This window comes from Heterodontus francisci, chromosome 5 (assembly GCF_036365525.1).
Source record: "Heterodontus francisci isolate sHetFra1 chromosome 5, sHetFra1.hap1, whole genome shotgun sequence".
Classification (NCBI taxonomy): domain Eukaryota; kingdom Metazoa; phylum Chordata; class Chondrichthyes; order Heterodontiformes; family Heterodontidae; genus Heterodontus; species Heterodontus francisci.
The window spans coordinates 4,012,799-4,032,896 of NC_090375.1; the positions used below are offsets into that span (position 1 = coordinate 4,012,799).

Genomic DNA, 20,098 nt, shown 5'->3' on the forward strand with positions numbered 1-20,098 from the left:
CCTCATGGCCCGGCATATCCCCCACTCTACCCTTACCATCAAGCCAGGAGACCATCCCTGGTTCAATGAAGAGTGTAGGAGGGCATGCCAGGAGCAGCACCAGGCATACCTCAAAATGAGGTGTCAACCTGGGGACGCTACAACACAGAACTATCTGCGTGCCAAACAGCATAATCAGCATGCAATGGACTATGCGAAGCGTTCCCACAACCGACGGATCAGATCTAAACACTGCAGTCCTGCCGCATCCAGTTGTGAATGGTGGTGGACCATTAAACAACTAACAGGAAGAGGAGGCTTCACAAATAATCCCATCTTCAATGATGGGGGAGCCCAGCACATCAGTGCAAAATTCAAGGCTCACGCAATTGCATCCCATCTTCAGCCAGATGTGCCGAATTGATGATCCATCTCAGCCTCCTCCTGAGGTCCCCAGCATCACAGACACCAGTCTTCAGCCAATCCGATTTACTCCACGTGATATCAAGAAACGACCGAAGGCACTGGATACTGCAAAGGCTATGGGCCCTGACAATATTCCGGCAATAGTACTGAAGACCTGTGCTCCAGAACTTGCCATGCCCCTAACCAAGCTCTTCCAGTATAGCTACAACACTGGCATCTACCCTGCAATGTGGAAAATTGCCCAGGTACACAAAAAGTAGGACAAATCCAACCCGGCCAATTACTGCCCCTTGAGCATCAGTAAAGTGATGGAAAGTGTCGTCGACAGTGCTGTCAAGCAGCAGTTACACAGCAATAACTTGGTCAGTGACGCTCAGTTTGGGTTCCGCCAGGGCCACTCAGCTCCTGACCTCATCACAGTTTTGATCCAAATGTGGACAAAACAGCTGAACTCCAGAGGTGAGGTGAGGGTGACTGTCCTTGAGACCAAGGCAGCATTTGACCGGGTATTTCATCAAGGAGCACTAGCAAAACTGGAGTCAATGGAAATCAGGGGGAAAATTCTCCACTGGTTGGAGTCATACATAGCGCAAAGGAAGATGGTTGTGGTTGTTGGAGGTCAATCATCTCAGTCCCAGGACATCACTGCAGGAGTTCCTCAGGGTAGTGTACTAGGCCCAACCATTTTCAGCTGCTTCATCAATGACCTTCCTTCAATCATGAGGTCAGAAGTGGGGATGTTCGTTCATGATTGTACTATGTTCAGCATCATTCACGATTCCTCAGATATTGAAGCAGTCCGTACCCATATGCAGCAAGAACTGGACAACATTCAGACCTGGGTTGATAAGTGGCAAGTAACACTCATACCACACAAGTGCTGGGCAAGGACGGGCTCCAACAAGAGAGAATCTAACCATCTCCCCATGTCATTCAATGGCATTACCATCGCTGGATCCCCCACTATCAACATCCTGGGGGTTACCATTGACCAGAAACTGAACTGGGCCAGCCACATAAATACTGTGGCTACAACAGCAGGTGAAAAGTTGACAATTCTGTAGCGAGTAACTAACCTCCTGACTTCCCAAAGCCTGTCCACTATCTACAGGGCACTTGCCTGGATGGGTGCAGCCCCAACAACACTCAAGAAGCTCGACACCATCCAGGACAAAGCAGCCCACTTGAGTGGCACCCTATCCAACACCTTAAACATTCACTTCCTTCATCACCGACGCACAGTGGCAGCAGTGTGTACCATCTACAAGATGCACTGCAGCAACTTTCCATTGAGGCACAAGATCCCCTTCGTGTACCTGAGGTCCCAGCGCCCAGTGATCTCAGTCTGGTCACAATTTCCCTCACACCAAGCTCAAAGGTGAGCTTTTGCATCTCTCGGGCATGGGCATACCTTGTTTTTACTGCTTTCACATGATTGTAGGCTGGCAAAGATCTGACTCTCAATCGCCAGCACCCATGATTCTCTCTCATCAGAATTCGAAGCCTCAAAATGCCACGTTTGTCCACTTAGCGACACAATCACAAACTCATAGATTTCTTCCACATCTGTAAGAGAGAGAGAGTAGGACAGTCAGAATCAGTGGTAACAACATGGGAAAGTTCAGATCAACTCTTACCTCAACACAGTACCCACTTACCCCCTCACCTCAACACAGCATTCAGCCTTGTCTGATACTCCACCTCAATTATTTTTTATTCTTTCATGGGATGTGGGCATCACTGGCAAGGCCAGCATTTGTTGTCCATCCCTAATTGCCCCTTGAACTGAGTGGCTTGCTAGGCCATAAGAGTCAACCACATTGCTGTGGGTCTGGAGTCACATGTCGGCCAGACCAGGTAAGGACGGCAGATTTCCTTCCCTAAAAGACATTAGTGAATCAGATGGGTTTTTATTACAATCGATAATAGTTTCATGGCACCATTACTGAGTCTAGTGTCACGACCACGTGAGAAAGGGGTCTTGGGTTCCCTCTCAGCCTTCACCTGGTCTTACCGTAACAGGGTTTAATTTTAAACACACCGTTTTTTTTAGCTCCCCCTTCGTGAATCCTTGTTCACTAACTTCCAATTATCAGGTAAAGAAACTAGCCAAGCAAGTTTTCTTAGGTTTAAAGAAAAAAGGTAGAACTTTATTAAACTTAAACTCTAAATCGGTTAACGCCGATGGATACGTGGCGCGCCCACTCTAACATGCATATGCAATACACACATGCAGATAGAGACAGAAAAGTGCGGAATAAATAAAGTGGAAAGGTTCGAGGCAATATCTGAAGATGATTTTGATTACTGTTCTTCGAGCTCGCTGTCAAGTCCTTGATTGTCAGTAGGTCTTGCTTTTGTTGGGGCCCATTATTCTTCTTCAACCTTGTTTAATATAGGAGACTTTTCTCTCTTGCGGTTCATGTGTCCTCAGTGGGTCCAGAGGCTTGTGAGAAAGAGATGGGAGCAGACAGGAGAGGTCTTCACACTCCAGGAGCAAACAGTCTTTCTGAGTTCAAAAACTCTGTGGCTCGTTCAAAAAACCCTGAACCAGCCAGTTAGTCATGTGACCAGCTGGTTTAACCAGTCCTGGCTTTTGTGGGTTGTATCATCTTAGCAGTCTCTGGGATGTGCTTCCTTCCACCTTCAACGTCTGGTGATCAAAATCCATTGTGGGTTGAATGTGTCAGGGAATGGTCCTTTTGTGTCCACAAGCACTGTCTGTTAGTATGCAAATGTTTTTCAGCTAAATGTCTGGCAGCCCTTGCAACAGGCCTTCTCTTCTTTCCAGCAAGTTTAAAATCAATGTTCATATGAAAAAATTAATAAGCCTCATTCTTGGCAGGTGGAATAAAAATTTCAGATTTTTATTAATCGAATTTTTAAATTCCACCAGCTGCCATGGTGGGATTTGTACCCATGTCCCCAGGGCATTAGCCTGGGCCTCTGGATTACTCGTCCAGTGACAACACTGCCACCTACCTAACCAACTCAGGGAGCTTTACTCTGTATCTAACCCGTTTTTTTCTTTTTTCTAACCTTTTTTCCCTCCAGTACAGTGTAGAGGGAGCTTTATTCTGTATCTAACCCCGTTTTTTTTTTTCTTTTTGTTTTAGGAGAGACCCAGGCTGAAATGGGGGCTTGTGCGGTTTTCAAAATCTCAACCTGGCACCATGGTCGGAGTGGGGACCAGGAGTTACAGTTAGTGATCCTGATTTACCCCTGTACCTGTCCTGGGAGTGTTTGATGGGGATAGTGCAGAGGGAGCTTTACTCTGTATCTAAGCCCATTTTTTTTCCTCTTCTTTGCAGCTTTACTCTGTATCTAACCCCATGCTGTACCTGTCCTGGGAGTGTTTGATGGGGATAGTGCAGAGGGGGCTTTACTCTGTATCTAATTCTGGGTCTGCACTGAGAGCTGGTGAGAGGGAATTTTAAGGGTTACCTGTGCCAAACAGAGGTGATCATTGGGTGGGATGACTATGAATTAAACATGCCTCCTGAGCTTTCCTTACCCTTTCATCCATTTCAAGGTCACGTACCAGCCCCTCATTCAACCCAAACCGAGGCCTGCGTGGCTCCATCTCAGTCAGTTTTCTTTAGAAAGGTGCTTGCATTTAGTTGCAGATCAGACAGTTGGAATCTTCCAATCCTCATCTATCCTCTCGACCCAGACTATCTACAGACCCAGGCCAGCCCACAGGATGTGTTCACTTTCTATCCACACTGTTACTATTCCCTTCATTGCACTGGGAGACACTCTCTGACAGAATGTGATATCCCACCCCCCTTCAGTTTTGTTTTGCAGCTCAAGATTTGGCACAAAGTTTTCATTCCACACCCCCTGGCCCCCACACCCCTCCTGTGAAGACTATGTCTCTCACCCCTCAAGAATTCTCAAGTGTCTGAGCTTCCAATGTCAGCAGACAGTGAGTGTCGCAGGGTTTTTGACTTTGGTTGATGTGGTTGGGATCAAATCCAACTCCAATCCTGTACTTTCCTTCTGTTCATACAGACAATTTCACAACTAGTTAGTGGTCAGGACGAGGAACTGCCCACCACTGTTAAATACTGGCCGGCACCATAAGTATTCACTCATAGAAATTATAACAAGCAAGCAAGGTACTTGGGCCAACCAGTCTGACCCAATCCTAATCCCAATCCCATATTGTTCCATGTACCCACCCTGTTCCCATATCCCTTTATCCCCGTTTCCCTCACCCACCTGTCTGATCTGTTGATAAATGTAGACATGGTCTCTGCTTCAAGCACTAACTCTGGGAGTGAATTCCACAGCATCACAACCCTCTGTTAGAGTTTCTCCTGCTCTCTGTCCTAAATCTCTTACAGTTTATTTTATATCCATGTCCTCTCTTCCTGGAACATTGGAAACAGTCTGTTTCTATCTCCTCTGTACCATCCCTTCGTCATTTTAAACATCTTCATCAAATTACTTTTTAATCTCCTCTGTTCTCCCCAAAACTGCTCCAGTTTTCCAAGTCTTTCTTTGCAGTTGCACTTCCTCAGGAAGTATCCCGGTGAATTTGTTCCGTTCCCTTTCTGTTGCATCAACAGCCTTCCTCTAGTGTACACAGTCTCCAACTGTAATCTGAGATATTATATGGATTCACCATTACATCTCCATTCTTTTATTCTGCACCCTTTGGCATCGACCCAGTATCTGTTAAAATTTTTTATGGCCATGTCAATTTCAAATGCTGCTTTTAATGTTTTATGAATCTGAATCTCCAAATCTTTCCGCTTTGCCACTTCACCCAGCATTTCCCCTTTCAAACTATAATTATTACACATTCTTAAATTGAACTGTAACAACTCACATTTACTAACATTGAGTTCTGCCTGACACACTCTTTTCCCATTCTAGAGTCCCATTAATATCTCCTTGCAGCTTCATTTTGTCCTCAGACTGATTTACTATGTCTCTTATTTTTGTGCCGTCTTCAAATTTGGGCATCGTTCCCTCTACTCCTGTATCCAAATCATTGATGTCTGAGGCTCACTTGGACAAGGTACCAGTGGGTGTGTAGAGTCCGTGCAAACATATGTCACCAGGACCCCAGGAAGGAGGTGAGAACAGAGACTGTAAAACATGGTCTCCTTCAGCCTGAGGGTCTTTACTTAATGGGTCAATTTCAGGCATGGCCAACACTGCTGTAAAGAACCCAGACCTCATTGGTCCACTTACTCTCCTCTCACCCCCTGACCCCTCCCAAAAAATGACTGTTCACCAATAGAAGGAGCTGGGTCCTTGAGTCTGATTAGTAAAGGCAGCCAGTGAACAGCGAATGATAACAATATACATCTCCATACATACTTGATCTCCTAGCAAACGGATTAGTAATTACCTAATTAGGGTTATGCAAATACCATGCTCATTAGCATAATGCCTCATTCCCTGAGCTGTGTAAGCTGTCGGCCAATTGTCTCCACACAAGACAAACAGCAAAAACATTTCTGTAGCAGCGCACAGCTCGGCAACTCAAACTGATAACTTCATCGCTCAGTGCCAGGAGAATTCTTGGGGTCTCAGGGAGACAGCAGGTCTGCTAGGACTGGGAGAATCCCAGGGATCCAGGGATCAAGCAGGTCTGCTGGGACTGGGAGAATCCCCACGATCCAGGTTGAAGAGAAGGTACAGAGACAGTGAAAATTGAGGGTTCCAGTGATCTGGAAGCAAACTTGCTGGAGAATGGAAGCCTGCCCAGGAGAATCTGGAGAGTGGGGAATGATCTAATGTACACTCACTGTCCCTACTTCCCATGTGTATATAGTGTGTGTATTTTGTGAATATATTGTGGAGTCCCCTGAAGCTGGTAGCTTTAAGGAGGAGATTGTGGTTGATGGACAGAGCTACCTCCTGCTTATTTGGGATGAGGGGGGGCCTCCCAAGGTGCAGGTCGAATAAGCAAGCTACTGAGCTGCGTAACTTTAACCTGCTCTTTCACACAGAGAGTTGTTGGGATCTGGAAGCTGATTTCATCAATAATTCTAAAAAGGGGTTGGACAGGAACTTGAAGATGAGAAACGTACAGGATTAAGGACAAAAAGTGGGGATGAAGCATGACTGCTCTTTCAAAGAGCCAGCACAGGCACAACAGGCTGAATGGCCTCCTTCTGTCCTCTAAGTTTCTATGATATATTGGTTGGCAACCTTCCATCTATGAAAGATGATGGACATGCAGCAAACAATCCATTTAGGTGGGGCGTCTTCTCTTGGTGTACCTTTGTTGATGACTGTGAAGGCCAATTCTTGAGAGACAGGTTCTGCTACAAGTGCCACATGTGAAGCTGCTAAATGACACTGTGAGTTATTCTATGAAACATTGAGTATATTGTGTGTATATTGTGAAAATATTGCCCTAGCTCTATTACAGACTCACATGGTTGTGACTGGTTAGTTTCAGGATGTGATCTAGTTTTTGGCCGAGGACAATCTGCTGCCAATGGGTCTGATGAAAAGTCACAGACCTGAAACATTGGGCTGCATTTTAAGAGTCCGCCGCTGAAGTAGGCGTTGGGCATTAAAAAAATGCGCCCTGCCTGCATGGACACCACATCACGATGTCGCCATGATTTCAAACGCGACAGCTCATTCGAATTGCTGCGGCGCCCGCCCCCCGTGATAATATGGAGGGAACGGGCAAGCCGTCGCAGGCAATGGCGTCCGGCGCCAATGCGCAGGCGCTAACACCATTTTTAAAGGGCTTACAGCCCTTAATGCATATTTAAAACATTAAAGGGCCAGGTAAGTTACATTGCACCAAAACAGAATTACATGATCTTTGAATACATTTTCCCAGCTCCCCACAATGGCATTTCTGGCTATTCGTGCCCTTTCCCCCCAAGAATGTGACGACTGAGAATTTGCCCTTTCCACCATCCAAAGTTCAGCAACTTTACCCTTTTACCCCTTCCCATCACCACCACCTCCCCGACCAATCCTCATCTTTTTAACCTCTCTCCTCCCCACCGCGCAGAGAAAATATCCTCCACCCCCTACTCCACATGTGTTGCGCCACATTTCCCGGAACGGTGCGGTGATTTAGGAGACAATGGGACCCCCATTAAATCAGGTATGTAAATTAGTTTACCTATTGTAATGGGGGCCCTGTCGCCAAGCGGCAGGGTGGCTGCCACGAGGCCTCACCGCTGCCGAGATCGGCACGGGGCCTGCCGTCAAGGCTGTTGGTGGGCCTCTGCTGCACCGATCATCATTGCCCCCGTGTCAACGTTCCCAATGGCAGAGGGGCTTTAAAATGCAGCCCGTTAACATGTTTCTCTCTCCACAGAAGCTGCCAGACCTGAGTGTTTCCAGCACTTTCTGTTTGTATTTATGGTGTGATTAATGCTTCCCTGAGACCACTGCAATGTGTGAGAAAGCCTTTCTAATGGCAAATCAGTGGAGCCGGTCACATTCTCACCCAACAACAACTTTGTGCATTCATATAGAGTCATACAAAACAAAAACAGGCCTTTCGGCCCATTGTGTCTGTGCCAGCCATCATACACCTATCTATTCTAATCCCATTTTCCAGCACTTGGCCGGTAGTCTTGTATGCTATGGTGTTTCAAGTGCTCATCTAAATACTTAAATGTTGTGAGGGTTCCTGCCTCTACCACCCCTCCAGGCAGTGTCTTCCAGACTCCAACCACCCTCTGGGTGAAAAAATATTTCCTCAAATCCCCTCTAAACCTCCTGCCCCTTAGCTTAAATCTATGCCCCCGGTTATTGACCCCTCTGCTAAGGGAAAAAGTTTCTTCCTATCTACCTTATCTAAGCCCCTTAATTTTGCATACCTCAATCAGGTCCCCCCTCAGCCTTCTCTCCTCTAAGGAAAACAACCCTAGCCTATCCAGTCTCTCTTCATAGCTGAAATGCTCCAGCCCAGGTAACATCCTGGTGAATCTCCTCTGCACCCTCTCCAGTGCAATCACATCCTTCCTATAGTGTGGTGACCAGAACTGTACTCAGTACTCCAGCTGTGGCCTAACTAGCGTTTTATACAGCTCCATCATAACCTCCCTGCTCTTATATTCTCTACCTTGACTAATAAAGGCAAGTATGCCATAGCCTTCCTAACCACCTTATACACCTGTGTGGCTGCCTTCAGTGATCTATGGACAAGTACACCAAGGTCCCTCTGACCCTCAGCACTTCCTAGGGTCCTACCATCCATTGTATATTCCCTTGCCTTGTTAGTCCTCCCAAAATGCATCACCTCACACTTCTCAGGATTAAAAATTCCATTTGCCACTGCTCTGCCCATCTTACCAGCCCATCTATATCATCCTGTAATCTAAGGCTATTCCCCTATTTGCAACACCACCAATTTTCGTGTCATCTGCAAATTTACTGATCATACCTCCCATATTCACGTCTAAATCATTAATGTACACAACAAACAGCAAGGGTCCCAGCACCGATCCCTGTGGTACACCACTGGTCACAGGCTTCCACTTGCAAAAACAACCCTCGACCATCACCCTCGGTTTCCTGCCACTAAGCCAATTTTAGATCCAAATTGCCCTGGATCCCAAGGGCTCTTACCTTCTTAACCAATCTCCCATGCAGGACTTTATCAAAAGCCTGACTGATGTCCATGTAGACTACATCAACTGCTTTACCCTCATCTGCACATCTAGTCACCTCCTCAAAAAATTCAATCAAGTTTATTAGACATGATCTCCCCCTGAGAAAGCCATGCTGACTATCCCTGATTAATCCCTGCCTCTCCAAGTGAAGATTAATCCTGTCCCTCAGAATTTTTTCCAATAGTTTCCCTACCACTGATGTTAGACTCACTGGCCTGTAATTATAAGGTTTATCCCGACTACCCTTCTTGAATAATGGTACCACATTCGCTGTCCTCCAGTCCTCTGGTGGCCAGAGAGAATTCGAAAATTTGTGTCAGAGCCCCTGCTATCTCCTCCGTTGCCTCACGTATAAGCCTGGGATACATCTCATCTGGGCCTGGGGATTAATCCACTTTTAAGCCCGCTACTTTAAACACCCTACTGAGCCAGTGGCGCTTGAGATGGCTTGGCCATATGACCTGCATGGAAGATGGCAGGATCCCCAAGGACACATTGTACAGCGAGCTCGTCACTGGTATCAGACCCACCGGCCATCCATGTCTCCGCTTTAAAGACGTCTGCAAACGTGACATGAAGTCCTGTGACATTGATCACAAGTCGTGGGAATCAGGTGCCAGTGATCACCAGAGCTGGCAGACAGCCATAAAGGCGGGGCTAAAGAGTGGCGAGTCGAAGAGACTTAGCAGTTGGCAGGTAAAAAGACAGAAGCGCAAGGATATAGCCAACTGTGTAACAGCCCCGACAACCAATTTTATCTGCAGCTCCTGTGGAAGAGTCTGTCACTCTAGTATTGGCCTTTATAGCCACTCCAGGCACTGCTTCACAAACCACTGACCACCTCTAGGAACTTACTCATTGTCTCTCGAGACAAGGAGGCCAAAGAAAAGCCCGCTAAAACAGCTAATACTTCCTCCCTTTCAATGCTAATATGTTCAAGTATATCACAATCCCCCTCCCTGATCTCCACACCTACATCGTCCTTCTCCATAGTGAACACAGATGAAAAATAACCATTTAAAACCTCACCTACATCCTCCGGCTCCACACACAGATTGCCACTTTGATCCCTCATGGGCCCTACTCTTTCCTTGGTTATCCTCTTGCCCTTAATATACTTATAAAACGCCTTGGGATTTTCCTTTATCTTGCCTGCCAGTATTTTTTCATGCACCTTCAATGTAGCAAACGATCCCTAGGGACTTCACAGGAGTGTTATCAAACGAAATTTGGCATGAGGAGATATTAGGACCAGTGACCAAATGCTTGGTCAAAGAAGTAGGTTTTAAGGAGCATTTTAAAGGAGGAGAATAAACTAAATAGCCGTACGGTGTCTCTTTAAGAACAGCTGAATTTGGTGCTGGTATCTAAATGGTTGTAATTTTTTAGTCCAGCAGTCAATGGAACTCATTTATTTCCCTAAACCAGTCACTATTGCGCAGTTCAATAATCAGTGTGCTCATTAGAATACCTGATAATAATGAGAAAAAAAGGGACATCACCAGCTCCATTGTTCCTAATGGACATGATTAGAGGATGGAAATCTCTCATCTCACGCTAGATAAACCAGTCCGAGAACTCAATAGGTTTTTGAAACTTGCCAATACACAACAACACAGCAGGAGGCTTTTGTCATTACATTTCTGCTCTTCTTATTAGCATCAGGCTTTGTTTGTGTTGCAGAGGGACTGACGTCTGCACAATTTGGTTTATTACATTCTACACCTGCAGCCTGGCCTGCTGCGCAGCCTCACGAACTAGGCTGCGAGCAGGTTTAATCGGACACCAAGTTAAGGAGTTGCCAAGAAAGAAAAGACTTGCATTTATATAGCGCTCTTCATGACGTCCGAAAGTACTTGACAGCCAATGATGTACTTTCTGAAGTATAGTCACCATTGTAATTTTGGGAATGCAGCAGCCAATTTATATGCAGCAAGCTCCCACAAACAGCAGTGCAATAATGACCATGGAACAGAGCACTGGGATATTTAACACCCACCAGAGACACAAGGCCTCGGAATAATGTCTCATTTAAAGGATGACACCTCTGGAAGTTCTCTACATTACATTGGAGTGTCAGACTAGTTTGAGGCTCAATTCCCACTCAAGGAGTCGGTCATGAAAACACACACTGCTCCCAGTGCTCGAGGTGTGCTCTAATCAGGGCTCCGCACAGCTGAAGCATGACTCCCTTGTATTCGAATCCTCTGGATATAAAGGCCAGCATTCCATCAGCCTTTTTGATTATTTTCTGTACCTGTTCATGACATTTCAATGATCCCAAGTTTCCTTGGACCGCCACTGTCTCGAGCTTGTTAACATTTAGAATGTACCCCGTTCTAACCTTTTTAGGTTCAAAGTGGATGACCTCACATTTACCCACACAGAAATCCATTTGCCACAGTTTTGCTCATTCACTTACTCTATCAATATCTCTTTGTAATTTTATACTTCCACCTACACTGCTTACAATGCTGCCTATCTCTCTGTCATAGGCAAATTTGGATTTGTGGCTTTCTATCCCATCATCGAAGTTGTTAATAAATATGGTGAATAGTCCAGGCCTCATGCAGAGTCTTGGCAGGATACCACTAGTCATATTCTGCCAATTGGAGTACCTGCCCATTATTATTAGGAAATAGTGACCACAATATGATAGAATTCTACATTAAGTTTGAAAATGATATAGTTCATTCTGAAACTAGGTGCTTAAATCTGAACAAAGGAAACTGCTATGAAGGTATGAGGGGCAGGTTGGCTATGGTGGATTGGGAAAATACAAAGATTTGACGGTAGACAGGCAATGGCTGGTATTTAAAGAAGTATTGCATGGTTTAAAACAAATATACATTCCTCCAAGACGTAAAAGCCCGACAGGAAAGGTGAATCAACTGTGGCTGACAAAAGACATTCAATGGCATTACCATCGCTGAATCCCCCATTATCAACATCCTTGGGGCTACCATTGACCAGAAACTGAACTGGAGTAGCCATATAAATACCATGGCTACAACAGCAGGTCAGAGGCTCGGAATCCTGAGGCGAGTAACTCACCTTCTGACTCCCCAAAGCCAGTCCACCATCTACAAGGCACAAGTCAGGAGTGTGATGGAATACTCTCCACTTGCCTGGATGGGTGCAGCTCAAACAACACTCAAGAAGCTCGATGCCATCCAGGACAAAGCAGCCCACTTGATTGGCACCCCATCCACAAACATTCACTCCCTCCACCACCGACGCACAGTGGCAGCAGTGTGTATCATATACAAGGTGCACTGCAGCAACGCAGCAAGGCTCCTTAGACAGCACCTTCCAAACCCGCAACCTCTACCAACTAGAAGGACAAGGGCAGCAAATGCATGGGAATACGACCACCTGCAAGTTCCCCTCCAAGTCACACACCATCCTGACTTGGAACTATATTGCCGTTCCTTCACTGTTGCTGGGCCAAAATCCTGGAATTCCCTTCCTAACAGCACTGTGGGTGTACCTACCCCAAATGGACTGCAGTGGTTCAAGAAGGCAGCTCACCACCACCTTCTCAAGGGCAATTAGGGATGGGCAATAAATGCTGGCCTAGCCAGTGACGCCTACATCCCACGAATGAATAAAAAGAATTTAAAGATTGCATTATATCAAAGGAAGTGGCTTATGCGAACGCCGGAAAAAGTAGTAAGCCCGAGGATTGGGAGCAATTTAGAGTTCAACAAAGGAGGATCAAGAAACTGATAAAGAAAGGAAAAAGAGATTATGAATGCAAGCTAGTGAGAAACGTAAAGTTGAACTGCAAAAGCTTCCCTAGGTATGTGAAAAGGAAACGATTAGCAAGGACGAGTGTGGGTCCATTGCAGGCGGAGACTGGAGAGTTTGTGATGGAGAATGAGGAAATGGTGCAGAGACTAAACAATTACTTTGTGTCTATCTTCACGGAGGAAGACACAAAAAATCTCCCAGAAATACTAGGGAACCAAGGGACTTGTAAAAATGAGGAACTAAAAGAAATTATCAATAAAGAGGTAGTACTTGAAAAATTAATGAGATTGAAAGTTGATAAATCCCCTGGAATAGATGAACTACATCGCAGAGTATTGAAGGAGGTGGCTAGAGAGATAGTGGATGCGTTGGTGGTTATCTTTCAAAATTCTATAGATTCTAGAAGGGTTCCTGCTGATTGGAAAGTAGCAAATGTAACCCCACTATTTAAGAAGGGAGTGAGAGTGAAAACAGAGGACTATAGACATGTTAGTTTGACGTCAGTAGTAGGGAAGATGTTAGAATCTATTATAAAGGATGAGATAACTGGACACTTGGAAAATAATGATATGATTAGTCAGAGTCAACATGGATTTATGAAAGGGAAATCAGATTTGACAAACCTGTTGGGAGTTTTTTGAGGATGTAACTAGCAGAATAGATAAAAGAGAACCAGTGGATGTGGTCTATTTGGATTTTCAGAAAGCTTTTGATAAGGTCCCACACAGGAGGTTAGTCAACAAAATTAGAGCACATGGGATTGGGGGTAATATACTGCAATGGATTGAAAATTAGCGAATGGACAGAAAGCAGAAAGTAGGAATAAATGGGTCATTCTCAGGATGACAGGCTGTTACCTGTGGGGTACCACAAGGATCAGTGCTTGGGCCACAGTTGTTTACAACTACATAAATGATTTGGATATGGGGACCAAATGTAATATTTCCAAATTTGCTGTTGACACAAAACTAGGAGGGAATGTAAGTTCTGAGGAGGATGCAAGGAGGCTACAAGGGGATTTGGACAGGCTAAGTGAATGGGCAAGAACATGGCAGATGGAATATAATGTGAATAAGTGTGAAGGGATCCACTTTGGTAGAAAAAACAGAAAGACAGAGTGTTTCCTAAATGATGAGAGGTTGGGAAGTGTTGATGTCCAAAGAGACCCGGGTGTCCTTGTTCATGAGTCACTAAAAGCTCGTATGCAGGTGCAGCAAACAATTAGGAAGGCAAGTGGTATGTGGCCTTCATCGCAAGGGGATTTGAGTGCAGGATTAAAGAAATCTTGCTGAAATTGTATAAAGCCTTGGTGAGACCATACCTGGAGTATTGTGTACAGTTTTGGTCTCCTTATCTAAGGAAGGATATACTTGCCATTGAGGGAGTGCAACGGAGATTCACCAGACGAATCCCTGGGATGGCAGGATTGTTTTATGAGGAGAGATTGCAGAAACTGGGCCTGTTCTGGAGTTTCAAAGAATGAGAGGTGATCTTATTGAAACTTACAAAATTATTACAGGGCGTAACAGGGTAGATGTGGAGAGGATGTTTCCTCTGGCTGGTGAGTCTAGAACCAGGGAACACAGTCTCAGAATAAGGGGCAGGCCATTTAAGACTGAGATGAGGAGGAATTTCTTTACTCAGAGGGTGGTGAATCTGTGCAATTCTCTACCCCAGAGGGCTGTGGAAGCTCAATCATTGAGCATGTTCAAGACAGAAATCAACAGATTTCTGGATACTGATGACATCAAGAGATATGGGGATAGTGAGAGAAAATGGCGTAGAGGTAGAGGATCAGCCATGATCTGTTTGAATGGCGGAGCAGACTCAAAGGGCCAAATGGCCTACTCCTGTTCCTATTTCCTATGATCTCTACTGCCTGATGCTCAGCCAATTTCCAAACCACGTCAATAATTTGCTTTCAATTCCACGAGGCCCATAGAATCACAGAATTGTTACAGCACAGAAGGAGGCCATTCGGCCCATCGTGTCCACACCAGCTCTCCAAAAGAGCAATTCACTTACTGCCATTCCCCCACCGTCTCCCCGTAACTCTTTTCATATAACTTGCCTAATTCCCTTTTGAATGCTTCAATTGAACCTGCCTCCACCACACTCTCTGGCAGCGCATTCCAGACCTCAACCACTCGCTGCGTGAAAGGTTTTTCATGTCGTTTTTGCTTCTCTTGCCCATCACTTTAAATCTGTGCCCTCTCGTTCTCGATCCTTTCACGAGTGGGAACAGTTTCTCTCTATCTACTCCATCCAGACCCCTCATGATTTTAGCCTCACAGCTCCAGGGACCCGGGTTCAATTCTGGGTACTGCCTGTGCGGAGTTTGCATGTTCTCCCTGTGACCGCGTGGGTTTTCGCCGGGTGCTCCGGTTTCCTCCCACAGCCAAAGACTTGCAGGTGGTAGGTAAATTGGCCACTGTAAATTGCCCCTAGTGTAGGTAGGTGTTAGGGAATATGGGATTAACTGTAGGGTTAGTATAAATGGGTGGTTGTTGGTCTGCACAGACTTGGTCGGCCGAAGGGCCTGTTTCAGTGCTGTATCTCTAAATAAATAAATAAAGTCACCTCTCAGCCTTCTCTTCAAGGAAAACAGTCCTAACTTCTCCAATCTATCTTCAACTTTAGCTAACAGTCTCTTCGGACAGAGTTTATCAAACTCCTTCTGGAAATCCATATAAATAACATCCATAGATATTTCCCAGTCTACGACTTTAGACACCTCTTCAAAAAATTGAATCAGATTTGTCAGGCATAACCTACTCTTTACAAACCATGTTGGCTCTCTCTGATCAGCTGAAAATTTTCTTAAACAGCAGAGTGACCAGCACAATTTTCCAAACTAAAGAAATGGTTCCCAAATTGAGAGAGCTTTGGAAGATTAGAATTCTGGCATCTGCAATGCTCTCACTTACTTCCTTTAAAACCCTGGGATGGAAACCACCTTTCGTGCCATTATTTGCTCCATTACTGTTATTTCGCTTACGTTAATTTTGATGAGTCCCCATTCCTGATTCAATATTAATTTCCTTGGAATGTCTGGCATGCTGACAACTTCCTCCATTGTAAATACAGACACAAAGTAATATGCAGCATGTCCGCCATTTCCTTATTTTCATTGACAGAATCACCATAATCAGTTTTCAAAGGAATCACGTTGTCCCGGTCACTCTCTTTTCCCTAATTTGTTTTGTTGATTTTGATCTATCTTGTAAGTTTCTTTTCAAACTCCCTTTTTGTAGCTCTTCCTATCTGTTATGTCACTGTTTGCTGTTCTTTGTACCTTTCCCATTTGCTAGGATCTGAAGTATTTTTGACATTTTTGTATGCTTTTTCTTTTAGTTTCATGTTATATGCGAACATATGAATTAGGGGCAGGAGTGGGCTATCTCTTACCTCTTTAGTTGTCCATGGCTGAATTTTTTGGCAAGTAAAGCTTTTTCTCCTAGGGTTATGAATTGGCTATTTATCACATTTTACCCATTAACAGATCTGCCCAGTTTACTGTGAATTTCATGGGATAGGAGGGTCAGTGTCCAACTGGGTTAAATAAAACTGGCTTAAGGATGTAAAATGACAAGTCGTGGTAAATGGTTGTTTTTCAGACTGGAGTGATGTTCCCCAAGGATCAGTGCTGGGACCACTGCTCTTTTTTGCTATACATAAATGACTTCGATCTTGGAATATAGAGTAGAATTCCAAAATGCGCCGATACCAAACGTGGAGGAATGGCAAACAGGGAAGATTCTATGAACTGCCTGCAACAGGACATAGACAGACTAGCAGAATGGTCAGACTGGTGGCTGATGGAATTTAATACAGACAAGTGTGAGGTGATGCATTTTGGCAGAAGGGATAGGATAAGGCAATATATATTTAGTGGCGCAGTTGTAAAGAGTGTGCAGGAACAGAGGAACCTGGGGGTTCATCTGCATTGATCTTCGAAGGTGGCAGGACATATTGAGAGAGTGGTTAGTAAAGCAAATAGGATCTTGGGCTTCATAAATAGAGGCATTGAGTACAAAAGCAGGGAAGTTATGCTGAACCTTTATGAAGCTCTGATTAAGCCTCAGCTAGAGAATTGCATCCAGTTCTGGTTCCCACACTTTAGGAAGGATGTGAGGGTCCTTGAGAGGCTGCAGAGGAGATTTACCAGAATGGTTCCAGGGATGAGGGATTTTAGTTACAAGGTTAGGCTGGAGAAACTGGGGTTGTTCTCCTTGGAGCAAAGGAGATTGGGGGGAGATTTGATAGAGGTGTACAAGATTATGACAGGCTTAGATAAGTTAGTCAAGGAAAACTGTTCCCATTAACTGATGGTACATGGACTAGGGGACACAGATTGAAGGTTTGGGACAAGAGATGCAGTGGGAATGGGAGGAAGAACTTTTTTACGCAGCGAGTGGTAATGACCTGGAACTCACTGCCCATGAGGGTGGTGGAAGTGGAGACGATCAATGATTCCAAAAGGAAACTGAATGCCACCTGAGAGAAACAGACTTGCAGGGCTACGGGGATAGAGTGGGGGAATGGGACTGACTGGATTGCTCCATGGAGAGCCGGCATGGACTCGATGGGCCGAATGGCCTCCTTCTGTGCTGTCAATGACTCTATGACTCTGCTTCATCCTGTTGAGATCGGCCTTACCTAAATCTAGAATCTTAGTAGTTGTTTTGCATTTATCCCTTTCAAACATTATGTTGAACTTAATCATATTATTTAGAATTAGAACATTACAGCGCAGTACAGGCCCTTCGGCCCTCGATGTTGCGCCGACCTGTGAAACCATCTGACCTACACTATGATCGTTATTGGATAAAAGTTCACGCACCGTTAGGCTGTGAGCTAAATCTGGCTCATTACAAATTACTAAACCTAATATGGTCTTCCCCCATGTTGAATCTAAGACATGGTGTTGCAGGAAACTATCCTGGAGACTCTCAAAAAATTCACTACCTTTCTGACATATGCTAATCTGCTTATCCCAATCTGGATGAAGTTAAAATTCCCCATTAAAACCTCTCTGCCTTTACTACATGCTTGTCTAATCTCTGCATTTATACAATCTACCACTTCACAGCTGTTACCAGGGGGCCAATACACCACTCTCACTACAGTTTTAAATCCTTCTTCTATTTCTTAATTCTACCCATGAAGTCTTACCTCTCATTATATCCTTTCTTATCCCTGAAGTGATTTCATTCAGCAAATGTAACACCTTTATTCAACAAAGGAGGGAGACAGAAAGCAGGAAACTATAGGCCAGTTAGCCTAACATCTGTCATCGGGAAATTACTACAATTCATTATTAAGGAAGTTATAGCAGGACCATGGGATCAGACAAAGTCAACATGGCTGTGTGAAAGGGAAATCGTGTTTAACTAATTTATTAGAGTTCTTTGAGGAAGTAACAAGCAAGGTGGATAAAGGGGAACCTGTAGATGTGGTGTACTTGGATTTCCAAAAGGCATTTGATAAGGTACCACATCAAAGATTACTACACAAGAGCACACGGTGGAGGGGGTAATACATTAGCATCGATAAATGACTGGTTAGCTAACAGGAAGCAGAGAGTAAGGATAAATGGGTCTTTTTTGGGTTGGTAAGCTGTAACTAGAGTATCACAAGGATCAGTGCTGTGGCCTCAACTATTTATAATCCATATCAATGACATAGATGAAGGAACCAAATGTATGGTAGCTAAATTCGCTGATGACACCAAGATAGGAAGGAAAGTAAGTTGTCAAAAGGTGGTTAAGAGTCTACAAAAGGCTATAGATAGGTTAAGTGAGTAGGAAAAAATTTGGTAGATGGAGTATAATGTGGGGAAAATGTGAACTTGTTCACTTTGGCAGGAATAGAAAAGCTGTATACTATTTAAATGGAGAGAGATTGCAGAACTCGGTGGTACAGAGGGAGCTGGGTGTCCTTCTCCAATATCGTTTCAAGCCAGTTCAAAGTGTCCCTCACTCTGGCACCAGAAAGGCAAAGTACCATGTGGAACTGTCAATCCTGCATATGAAGGATACTATCTGTCCCCCTAACCATTGAATCCTCTACAATTACCATGTTACACTTTCTGTCCTTCTTCTCCTTACTTTGGACAGCCTCCTGCTCCAAAGTGCCATGGTCCACGTTCTGGTTGCCCTTCCACAGCCAGAATCAGTTTCTGCAGATCCTCATTCTCTATCACACCTGGGTTCCCCGTTTTCTGCACACTATTGGTCACACCAACTCCATTCTGAACCAGCAACTCCCTATGAGGTGTGACTGAAATCTGCAACAATCTGTCCGGATACTGCTCCCCCTCCCTTATGTTTCGAAGTCTCTCCAACTTACACTCCAACTCCAAGACCCTGAGCTGAGAGATATGAGATGCAGACACCTACTGCAGATGTGTTCACTCTGCACAGTCTCGCTGTCCACAAAGTCCCACATACTGCAGTCCAGACACACAACCTGCTCTGCCATATCACAATCTAGATTATATTATTTATATCTAATTTTTAGTTTGCTATAAGGTTCACTGCGGGTTTTGCGTTAAGTCCACGTTCACTCCGGGTATCGAGTTAAGTCCACGTTCACTCCGGGTATCAAGTTCAGTCCATGTTTACTCCGGGTATCGAGTTCAGTCCACGTTAGCTCCGGGTATTGAGTTCAGTCCACGTTCACTCTGGGTATTGAGGTCATTCCACGTTCACTCCAGGTATCAAGTTCAGTCCACGTTCACTCTGGGAATTGAAGTCAGTCCACATTCACTCCGGGTATCGAGTTCAGTCCACGTTCGCTCCGGGTATCGAATTCAGTCCACGTTCACTCTGGGTATTGAGTTCAGTCCACGTTCACTCTGGGTATTGAGTTCAGTCCACGTTCACTCTGGGTATTGAGGTCAGTCCACCTTCACTCCGGGTATCGAGTTCAGTCCACGTTCACTCCGGGTATCGAGAGGTATAGACAGGGTGGATAGCAAGAAGCTTTTTCCCAGAGTGGGGGATTCAATTACTAGGGGTCACGAGTTCAAAGTGAGAGGGGAAAAGTTTAGGGGGGATATGCGTGGAAAGTTCTTTACGCAGAGGGTGGTGGGTGCCTGGAACGAGTTGCCAGCGGAGGTGGTAGACGCGGGCACGATAGCGTCTTTTAAGATGTATCGAGACAGATACATGAATGGGCAGGAAGCAAAGAGATACAGACCCTTAGAAAATAGGCGACATGTTTAGATAGAGGATCTGGATCGGCGCAGTCTTGGAGGGCCGAAGGGCCTGTTCCTGTGCTGTAATTTTCTTTGTTCTTTGTATCGAGTTCAGTCCACGTTTACT

At 45.0% G+C, this 20,098-nt stretch overlaps 1 protein-coding gene across 4 annotated transcripts in view; it reads right to left on the bottom strand.

Annotated features, from left to right (window-relative positions):
- agap3 (ArfGAP with GTPase domain, ankyrin repeat and PH domain 3) overlaps positions 1–20,098 on the bottom strand; it is a 1,228,693-nt gene that overhangs the window by 209,791 nt on the left and 998,804 nt on the right. For all 4 annotated transcript variants that reach the window (XM_068031037.1, XM_068031038.1, XM_068031040.1 and 1 more), the window contains one exon: positions 1,817–1,971. In XM_068031037.1, coding sequence (XP_067887138.1) covers positions 1,817–1,971 — 155 coding nt within the window. The remainder of the gene's footprint in view (positions 1–1,816; positions 1,972–20,098) is intronic.